Source organism: Quercus suber, unplaced genomic scaffold (assembly GCF_002906115.3).
Source record: "Quercus suber isolate HL8 unplaced genomic scaffold, Cork oak 2.0 scaffold_107, whole genome shotgun sequence".
Lineage (NCBI taxonomy): Eukaryota > Viridiplantae > Streptophyta > Magnoliopsida > Fagales > Fagaceae > Quercus > Quercus suber.
Window position 1 is genome coordinate 1,472,045 of NW_027069572.1, and position 11,332 is coordinate 1,483,376.

The 11,332-nt window shown below is 34.6% G+C and overlaps 3 protein-coding genes across 3 annotated transcripts; 1 reads left to right on the forward strand and 2 right to left on the reverse strand.

Annotated features, from left to right (window-relative positions):
- The first annotated feature begins 257 nt into the window (after positions 1-257).
- On the forward strand, positions 258-1,375 carry LOC112034954 (uncharacterized). The gene has a single exon (XM_024067782.2). It carries the CDS (start codon positions 379-381, stop codon positions 916-918), a length of 540 nt encoding a protein of 179 aa, XP_023923550.1. The 5' UTR covers positions 258-378; the 3' UTR covers positions 919-1,375.
- Positions 1,376-5,188: 3,813 nt separating this feature from the next.
- On the reverse strand, positions 5,189-5,521 carry LOC136068289 (uncharacterized). Its single transcript, XM_065775229.1, has one exon. It carries the CDS (start codon positions 5,519-5,521, stop codon positions 5,189-5,191), a length of 333 nt encoding a protein of 110 aa, XP_065631301.1.
- A 3,572-nt stretch (positions 5,522-9,093) lies between these two features.
- LOC112034949 (uncharacterized) lies at positions 9,094-9,426 on the reverse strand. The gene has a single exon (XM_065775230.1). It carries the CDS (start codon positions 9,424-9,426, stop codon positions 9,094-9,096), a length of 333 nt encoding a protein of 110 aa, XP_065631302.1.
- Between the last annotated feature and the right edge of the window lie 1,906 nt (positions 9,427-11,332).

The window sequence follows — 11,332 nt, forward strand, 5'->3', positions numbered from 1 at the left end:
TTTTATTTATTCTAGTTTTTTAAAACTTCACTTTTACAGCTTATACTTCTACACTTACCTCTTTTTCTTTTGAGGGATACACTGACTTATTTTTAAACGCAATACCTAAAAATAAAGTTATACAAACTCTTACACGTTGTTGTGAACCCTCTGAAGAAGCAAACCTCATATAAACCATTTCTATATATAACAACTCCTATTAAATTTATATTAGGGTATATACCTAGCACCCTATTGTCTTGGTATATATAGCCTCTTGCTCCTGAATTTCCTACCAAGCTAGACTCTCTTCCATCTACCCCTGCACTGCGCAGGGTTAGGGCAACTAACAATTCCTTGACAACAAACAGAATCCCTTTTCTCTCCACCCTTTTCCTAATGGAACAAAAAGCATCAAACTTCATCTTCAACATAGAGCCTAACCCTGAAAACAACATCAAGACCAAGCAGGTTTCTGACTATGAGAAAAAGAAGCGTGGTCCAATGCACCTTGTTAAAGTAGCATTGTTTATGATCCGAACCCGCAAGTCCAATAAACCGAAACCCCTTCCTGTGTCTAAGGACTCGTGGAAGGGTCTCGTGGCGTCTATGCGTCCCTTGCACCTTCAAAGCGATCGATCATCTCCACCACCCTCCATTGTTGAAGCCCCTAAACCTATTGTAACGTCGCCAATGGTCGAATACTTTGAGGATTTACATTCACCCACGTATCAATCTGGGGCAAGCTCTTCTTCGAGTTCTGAAGATAGTATGAGCCGCTATGCCTCCGCGGTTAACCTCCAGGAGCTAAACAAGGATAATGATGAGGATGAAGATGGTGGGGACAAGATGATTGATGTAAAGGCTGAGGAGTTCATTGCTCAGTTCTATCAACAAATGAAGCTGCAACAAATGGACTTGGTTGATGATGGTCATTAACAAGAGAGGATTCAGAGGTCAATGGATTGAAGGGTGGACAGAAAGGGAACGTTTGGTTTGGGGTTTGAATGTTTTAGTATTTAACTACTTTTCATGCATGCATCATTTTTATTCCCCTAGTTTTTGTTTTTTTTGTTTGTTTTGGTCATGGTAAAAGTTTATGGGCCAAGGGATTAAGATTGTTGGAATCAATGGGTGAATAGTATAGAAGAAGATACAGAGATTTACAAGGACTATGATTTAAAGAAGGGTTGGTGTTATTTGGGAAATAGAGAAAATACATGTGTTAATGATTATTGAGTCAATTCTTAGAAATGTCTTTCTGTACTTTTTAGGTGTTAATTTCGTCGAAGAGAGCTAAGGTATCATCTGTTTTTGTGTTCATTCTCTAGTATGTTTTTCAATTGTAAATGTATCAGAAAAATAGGGGGATGATGCTTCTAATTTTTCTCGTATACTTTATCGTCTGAAATCATATTTAATTTTTGGCTTGATTTGCCTTAATTTTTTGTTGCATATAGCTTAAGAAAGAAATATATTGCCATAAATTTATGTTGTACAGTACATGTAAATGGTGGAAGCTAAGCTTTCTGGGTAGCAGGGTTGGTTATAATCATGCTGAAATCACTATGATTCAATTTTTGTACATCTACTAGCTAGAAAGAAAAGAAAATGCCCCATCTTTTCTTGACATAATTCATACATTCACATATCAAGTGAATTGCCAAAAAATCTGAAGAGGGCCATTAATTGGTGTAAGCTTTTAGAATTGATGTTGTTCAGCCACGGATTGAGTGCAATATGCAATTGCAATGAAAGGTTGAGATTGAGATTGGAAAAAACAACTTTCAATCTCAACAGTTAGATTAAAAAATATTAAAAGGAAGTAAAAAGATAAAGTTAAAAAATTAAAAATGTAAAAAATTTTGTGAAGGAATGGAGTTAATTGCTCCTGATCTCAATTTATTCAGCCACTATCTGAAACCTATTACAAATGATTTGGCAGCATAATGAAATGTTGCCTTGAGTATCAGGACTCAGCAGGAGTGAGTGCTGCAATAAATTTATAATGATAAACATAAAGGGGTCGACACTAGAAGAAGATTTACAGCATCTGGAACAAAATGCAAAACAATATTAATTAGAACAAAATTCAGGTAAGAGAAGATTTACATTCATTACTTCATTTCGTTGTGATTTTGTCTAATCACTAGGTCAAGACAGTTACAATGATTCAGAGTCAATTATTTGGAAAGCATAGAATTAGTGAGAATCAAAGTTAGCTGAACCTATTATATTGAATAGCTAGGCGTACGTATCTGCAGGCTTGGGACAAACCTCCAAGGTTATTGCAATGGGCCGGCCAGGCCTACTTCCTGAACCAAGACATTACAGAATATATACAAAGGTTTTGTTTTGTTTTTTGAGTGCAAATGGAAATATCGTTAAAAGCTTGAGATTAAGTAGTACATGGCCTTGGGTCGGCAACCCCCAAATGTCCCAATAGTTGGCTTACAAGAAAAGAAGGCATGCAGAACAAAATACAACATATATAAAAGACTCCTAAGAATCATTTCTAGCCTTTGCCAAAAGATGAGCACAAAAAATTTCTTTCACGCTGCCTCTTTTTTTGTGATGAATTACCATATCCCTTTCTTGCTAAAGCATACTAAAAGAACTTACATGAGTCTTTTTGATGATTTTTCTATTTATTTTTTCCCTTTTTAACCAGTTTCTTTCCTCTGATTTCTAGGCTATTTTTCTAAGAAGATGAGCGATTCTTTACTACCCCTGATAATTTTCCCCATCGCCTTCCCCATTCCCGCCTTTCCCCCTTATATATATATATATATATATATATAGATTTTAAAAAAAAAAAAAAAAATTGCATGAGTTGTTGTAAACTACTAAATTTCAAGTTTGATAAATATTGAACAAGTAAAAAAGTTTCACAAATATGAATTTGTATTGATGAAATAGTGGTACAATTATTTGTATTTACAAAAGAGTGATCATTGATTCAATATCCTTGAAAGATTTGTAAATTGGAATTGTAGGAAAGTAATCTTGATTCGAATAACACCCAATATCCTTCAATTGGATTGAGGAATGGATCAAAGGTCTTTAAAACAAAATTACAATGAAATTCTAGCTATGAGCTTGTTAGAAATTCTTTGTTGTTCATGTTTTTTGTGTGTTCTTCATGTATTCATCGTCTTTGAAGGTTTTTGTTGTGAAAGTTTCTCTAAGCTTTGGAGGCTTAAATCTATAGAGCTTCTTTGATTTATGGTCTCTTGAAGTTTTTGGAGGCTTTTAAGCTTAATCCCGGTAAACTTTGAGATCTAGGAAGATTATTTGGACTATTTCTCTTCAAATATTCTTTGTATCCTAAGGTTGAAGTTCTTAGGGTTTTAGGGCCTGATTCCAGTAGAGCTTTTGTATGTACTTTTGAACGCTTCTGAATCTTTTGAATGCCTCTTGGTGGTTCTTGGTGTTTTCGAATGTGAGAAATGCCTTAGTATGAAGGCTTCTATTTATAGGAGTTTGTGGATAGTTAAGTGACATGTCACAATCTGAATAGAGGAACTTAAAGACTTTTTATCCAAGACACATAACATCATTTAATTGGTCGAAGTGTCTTAATTTTCAAGATGACACATGTTAGCACTTAATTGAATTGCTTGTGTCATTGCTAACATATGTCGACATGTGATGGGTTTTTACATGCTTTTTATACTTTTACTTCGGTGACACTTGACAAATTTTTGTTAGTCCTTGAATAGTGACAATGAAACCCATTAATAATACGTGACACTTTATAATTGGTTGCCCTTTGTGGACTTAGTAGTACAATACTATAATGTGATAGTTTGTGATAGGTTGGCAATTTTCCATTCCCAGTAGTTGCGCAATTCAATAAGGTGATGGCTTACAATTAGAGGCCATATGCTACACTTCTCCAGTTGGCAGTTGCCAATGCATGAGATGGAGGTGCTTTTAGGTGATTGGGGTGCATTAAAAGAATGAAAGAGCGTTTGACACACCAACAATTTAGTTTAGTGCACTCCTAAGCCAATCCCCAAAATAAATATGTTATAGTGTCCCCCTATACTTGGACTACAGCTACATTCCATGATTAGCCCAAAACAAAAGCAATAAAAGACTTAAAACATTCTCTTTTTTTGGTTGGTTGTTAGGAGATTAAACATTTATACTCGATAGTCGTGGTCGTGGGATTGATAATGATTGTTCCTTTAATTTTGAAGGGTTCAGAAATAAGTTACTAGTTACTAAAAGAAAATAAAGAAATGGGTTACTACTTACTATACCATTTGTGGTGCCTGTTCATATTCAGAGCTTACAAAGAAAAATGAATTACTAGCCAAGTACAAAGGTTGTTGGCTGGTTATGTGTAGCCTTTGCTTTTTATTTCTATTTTCATTCCTTTTTTTTACCTCTTTTTTTTATAGAGAATTTGATAGTTTAGAAGGAAAATTTGAACCATGAACCGATGAACATATTTGTTGAAAATACCATAAGATGTTATCTAAGTTATGAAACTTTCAGCATTTTTGGTTTTTTTCATTAATATTAAAAGAAATATCCATTAAAGGGAAAAAATAAATATGGAAAATATAGGAATTAGTAAATTTGGCAAGTGGCAAGTACAGGATTTGTGAGGATTGACATTTTAACTCTAATGCAATGTGAGAATTGACATTTGTAAGATGTTTATGATCATGAATCATGAGGATTGTTATTCTGGTTTTAAAGGTCATGATGAAATGTCCCTAAAAGTTTGATAACATAACATCAAAATGAAAAGACGTCACATAATAAAACTTTTGATAACATCAGAAGAAAGAATATTATAACTTACGCATAGAAATCAATCTATTTTCAAATTTCCAATCTGAAAATAGATACTCCTTCATTGACACACATAGAATATGCCAAATACTATTCTTTTCTGAATGTAAAATCATTTGATTGATAAAAAAAGAATGTACCATATAATTTGAACATTAGAACAGAGAGATTAAAAACAATAACATGAAGATGTCCCAGAAAGAAAGAAAGAAAGAAGAGCAGAGAAAGAGACAAAAACGCATTCTCTTCTCCAATTCTTTGGACCCCAAAATCTCTCCCCACACAGCTTTCCGACAAAAATGGTGCAGCAGGACCCACCGACCCCACAACATCAAATGGGTCCTACAAGACGTGACGTGGCGTGATCAGAACCGTTGATTTCCCGATTTGTAAAAAGAACCTAGTAACCTCGGACGATCTGAGAGCACTTAGCCTTGATCCAACGGAACCCATTTCTGAACGAAGCTTTGACCTTACCTTCGACCGTGTAAACCTTATACTGAGCGATCCTCTTCTTCCTCTTCACCTCCGGGTCATTGAAGCCCCACGGTTTCGACGACCCGTCCTGACTCTCCCCTGACATCACGTACGGAGCCGGTGGGAGATCCGGCGAGTTAATCCGAGTGGCGTACACGTGGCTCGAGTTAAAGCCCTTGCCACTCACAATCTCTAACCTCCGGTCTCCGCCTCCGCCGCCGCAGCCGTACCGATTGCTCGACCCGAACCCATCCATTTAGGATATCCGGAGCCCTTTTCGGATATGGGTCGAGCTTAGCGGACACGCTTAAGAGGCTAGAACTAGAAGAGAGAGAAATCGATTTGGACAATGCACTGCGGTTTTTTAATGTGGTCTCAGGTGAGGTTACGGTTTCGAGGAGGGTATATTTGGAAAATAAATGTAGGGTAATCCTGTAATGATCTGTCAGCTCTTCACAATTTTTTTTTTCTTAAATTATTTATGTTAAACTCTTCGAGCATCAAATTACTCCTCGGAAAGTTGTAAGCTTTTGTAGCCTTCTCTTCTTCTCTCACACCTCACATACATCATTAAAGTTTTAATGGCTATATTTAAATTTATATCTAAAAAAAGTTGTATAATTCTATCCACAACAGTAAAGCAGTTCCATTTCCAACTGTAACTTAAATCCTTCAATTAAATTTTGACGTGTCAACGTTAAAAAGATAACTTCGTCACTTTATGGCCAAAATAGACATGAGAAATGGTTTTTATGGACAAGGTTTTCAGACTCGGACCGTTCATTGAACCGTAAAATGAAGAGATTCAAGGTTTTTGAGATTGAACCAAGGTCGAACCCGAGTCAAACCGTGATGATATCATAATTAATTTAATAATTAATTAAAGCCTAAATATAGATATTAAATTTATAAAACTAGCAAAATTGACTAATATATCTATATATGTGAGGAAAATTTAATGATTTTCAAGCATATATTTAATAATTAAATAAGAAAGTTAATGGGAATTTTGGTCATTTTTTAGGTTTTGAGGATATTTTAGTCATTTTAAGGTTTAGGGGTTATTTTGGTTGTATTTAGGTTTTATGGGTATTTTAGTCATTTTTTAGGTTTCAGGGGGTATTTCAGTTAATTTTTAGGTTTCGAAGGTATATCAATTATTTTTTAGGTTTAGGGGCTATTTTGGTCATTTTTAGGTTTAGGGGCTATTTTGGTCATTTTTAGGTTTCTAGGTTATTTTGGTCAATTTTTAGACTTCGTGGTTATTTTGGCCATTTTTTAAGTTTCAGGAGTATTTTGGTCATTTTTAGTTTTCAAGGTTATTTTGGTCAATTTTTAGGCTTCGAGGTTATTTTGGCCATTTTATAGGTTTCAGAGGTATTTTAGTAATTTTTAGGTTTTGGAGGTATTTTGGACATTTTTTGGGTTTAGGGGGTATTTTGGTCATTTTTAGGTTTAGGGGCTATTTTGGTCATTTTTAGGTTTCTAGGTTATTTTGGTCAATTTTTAGACTTCGTGGTTATTTTGGCCATTTTTGAAGTTTCGGGAGTATTTTGGTCATTTTTAGTTTTTCAGGGTTATTTTGGTCAATTTTTAAGCTTTGAGGTTATTTTGGCCATTTTTTAGGTTTCAGAAGTATTTTAGTAATTTTTTAGGTTTTGGAGGTATTTTGGACATTTGTTGGGTTTATGGGGTATTTTGGTCATTTTTAGGTTTTGGAGGTATTTTGGTCATTTTTTGGGTTTCAGGGGTATTTTGGTCATTTTATGAGTTTTGGGGGTATTTTGATCTTTTTTTAGGTTTCAGGGGTATTTTGGTCATTTTTTGGGTTCCAGGGATATTTTGGTAATTTTTAGATTTCGGGGGTATTTTCGTCATTTTTTAGTTTTGGGGATATTTTGGTAATTTTATGGGTTTTAGGGGTATTTTGGTAATTTTTAGGTTTCAGGAGTATTTTGGTCATTTTTTGGGTTCTAGGGGTATTTTGGTCATTTTGTAGGTTTTGAGATTATTTTTGTAATTTTTAGGTTTCGATGGTATTTTGGTCATTTTTTAGGTTCTAGGGGGTATTTTGGTCATTTTCTGGGTTTCAGGGGTATTTTGGTCATTTTTTAGGTTTTGGAGGGTATTTTGGTAATTTTAAGGTTTTGGGGATATTTTGGTCATTTTTTAGGTTCTAGGAGGTATTTTGGTAATTTTTGGCTTTTAGGGGTATTTTGATCATTTTTTGGGTTTTGGGAGTATTTTGGTCATTTTCTGGGTTTCGGAGGTATTTTGGTAATTTTTTTGGGTTTTGGAGGTATTTTGGTAATTTTCAGATTTTGGGGGCATTTTGGTCATTTTTGAAGATTTTATAGTACTTTGGCCATTTTCACTTTAGTGGCATTTTGGTAATTTTGATAATTGGGTAATTGGGTGGGTTGGAGTTTACCCATAATAATTGGGTTGAGTTGGATTTGGGTTATAAGAAATTAGTTAAATGGGTTTTAAATGGGTAAATGGGTTTTATATACCCAACCCAATTATGCCCACCCCAAACCCGCCCAAACCCGCCCATTTGCCACCCCTACTTTTAGGTGATTGGGGTGCATTAAAAGAATGAAAGAGCGTTTGACACACCAACAATTTAGTTTAGTGCACTCCTAAGCCAATCCCCAAAATAAATATGTTATAGTGTCCCCCTATACTTGGACTACAGCTACATTCCATGATTAGCCCAAAACAAAAGCAATAAAAGACTTAAAACGTTCTCTTTTTTTGGTTGGTTGTTAGGAGATTAAACATTTATACTCGATAGTCGTGGTCGTGGGATTGATAATGATTGTTCCTTTAATTTTGAAGGGTTCAGAAATAAGTTACTAGTTACTAAAAGAAAATAAAGAAATGGGTTACTACTTACTATACCATTTGTGGTGCCTGTTCATATTCAGAGCTTACAAAGAAAAATGAATTACTAGCCAAGTACAAAGGTTGTTGGCTGGTTATGTGTAGCCTTTGCTTTTTATTTCTATTTTCATTCCTTTTTTTTACCTCTTTTTTTTTATAGAGAATTTGATAGTTTAGAAGGAAAATTTGAACCATGAACCGATGAACATATTTGTTGAAAATACCATATGATGTTATCCAAGTTATGAAACTTTCAGCATTTTTGGTTTTTTTCATTAATATTAAAAGAAATATCCATTAAAGGGAAAAATAAATATGGAAAATGTAGGAATTAGTAAATTTGGCAAGTGGCAAGTACAGGATTTGTGAGGATTGACATTTTAACTCTAATGCAATGTGAGAATTGACATTTGTAAGATGTTCATGATCATGAATCATGAGGATTGTTATTCTGGTTTTAAAGGTCATGATGAAATGTCCCTAAAAGTTTGATAACATAACATCAAAATGAAAAGACGTCACATAATAAAACTTTTGATAACATCAGAAGAAAGAATATTATAACTTACGCATAGAAATCAATCTATTTTCAAATTTCCAATCTGAAAATAGATACTCCTTCATTGACACACATAGAATATGCCAAATACTATTCTTTTCTGAATGTAAAATCATTTGATTGATAAAAAAAAGAATGTACCATATAATTTGAACATTAGAACAGAGAGATTAAAAACAATAACATGAAGATATCCCAGAAAGAAAGAAAGAGACAAAAACGCATTCTCTTCTCCAATTTTTTGGACCCCAAAATCTCTCCCCACACAGCTTTCCGACAAAAATGGTGCAGCAGGACCCACCGACCCCACAACATCAAATGGGTCCTACAAGACGTGACGTGGCGTGATCTGAACCGTTGATTCCCCGATTTGTAAAAATAACCTAGTAACCTCGGACGATCTGAGAGCACTTAGCCTTGATCCAACGGAACCCATTTCTGAACGAAGCTTTGACCTTACCTTCGACCGTGTAAACCTTATACTGAGCGATCCTCTTCTTCCTCTTCACCTCCGGGTCATTGAAGCCCCACGGTTTCGACGACCCGTCCTGACTCTCCCCTGACATCACGTACGGAGCCGGTGGGAGATCCGGCGAGTTAATCCGAGTGGCGTACACGTGGCTCGAGTTAAAGCCCTTGCCACTCACAATCTCTAACCTCCGGTCTCCGCCTCCGCCGCCGCAGCCGTACCGATTGCTCGACCCGAACCCATCCATTTAGGATATCCGGAGCCCTTTTCGGATATGGGTCGAGCTTAGCGGACACGCTTAAGAGGCTAGAACTAGAAGAGAGAGAAATCGATTTGGACAATGCACTGCGGTTTTTTAATGTGGTCTCAGGTGAGGTTACGGTTTCGAGGAGGGTATATTTGGAAAATAAATGTAGGGTAATCCTATAATGATCTGTCAGCTCTTCACAATTTTTTTTTCTTAAATTATTTATGTTAAACTCTTCGAGCTTCAAATTACTCCTCGGAAAGTTGTAAGCTTTTGTAGCCTTCTCTTCTTCTCTCACACCTCACATACATCATTAAAGTTTTAATGGCTATATTTAAATTTATATCTAAAAAAAGTTGTATAATTCTATCCACAACAGTAAAGCAGTTCCATTTCCAACTGTAACTTAAATCCTTCAATTAAATTTTGACGTGTCAACGTTAAAAGATAACTTCGTCACTTTATGGCCAAAATAGACATGAGAAATGGTTTTTATGGACAAGGTTTTCAGACTCGGACCGTTCATTGAACCGTAAAATGAAGAGATTCAAGGTTTTTGAGATTGAACCAAGGTCGAACCCGAGTCAAACCGTGATGATATCAATAATAATTAATTAAAGCCTAAATATAGATATTAAATTTATAAAACTAGCAAAATTGACTAATATATCTATATATGTGAGGAAAATTTAATGATTTTCAAGCATATATTTAATAATTAAATAAGAAAGTTAATAAAATAAAATAATAACCATTAAAACATTAAAATTTATGATTAATTTTTGAAGTAAAGTTGAATATCTTTGAAGGATTTTATTTATAATTTTTTTTATTCCTTGTAAGACATAGATAATTTAATTAAGTAGAATAAAATTGTGTTAAGTTGTTTTTATAAAAAAAAATAAAAAAAAATTGCTAAAGGGTTGGACCGCACGGTTCTTGACCAGTTCATACGGTCCAACCCCGGTTTTAAGGGTTCACGGAATTTCCACACATGCCCGGTTCTTTATGCTTAAAAAACCGATTTTTATCACGGTTCACAATTTTCACAGTCCGACCTCCCGGTCCGATCCGGTTCTGAGAACTATGCTTATGAAGAGATGGTAAAATTTAATAATAAAAAATGCTAATAAGTGCCCTTATGACACTGGTTAATAATCAATTTTAGAAAAATTTTGATATCACAAAATATTAATTACTTTTTTTCATTTTCCATAAAAATTTTCTTTAAATAGATTATTAACCAGTACTCTAAGAGCACTCGTTAGCATTTTCCTTTAATAATATACTTTTAATATTTTTTTCACATGTTTAATAGGTGAGGCCTAATACATTAGAAATAGAGTAGAGGAGAAATACATGAATTAAACTCAATATCTTATACTATAATACTATGTTAGATTAATAATTATACTAAAAACTTAAGTTATTGAGATACAGTAAATTTAATTATTTAACTGCATACTTCTATTACTCCTGTAGGGACTGGGTTTGAGCACTTCTATTGTTGGACGAGTGAACTCAGGCCCAACTAGCCCAATATAATAAATTTATAGAGAATGAGTTTAAGAACTAGGCCTTAGTGAGGGATAAAACGACTAGACATGGTTATGAATGGATTGAATAACAAGGATGTGGACTCAAGTGTCAAATTCTATCCTTGGCCCTTATCTGAGGAGTTTGTTGTTCTTATTATTTCTTCAGTGCTACGTTACAAAAGTTTCAAAGATGATACAAATGACTACTGTGTTTTTCTGTTTCTAAACTCCCGATCCTTCCTTTCCTGGAGGATTTCTTACATTATATATCCCCTTTCAATTGATCTTCGTCCTACATTTGTTGATCATACAGGTCACTACTTAAGTGTTTGTCCCATCAGCTGCCTTACCAAACCTTCTATGAGTTG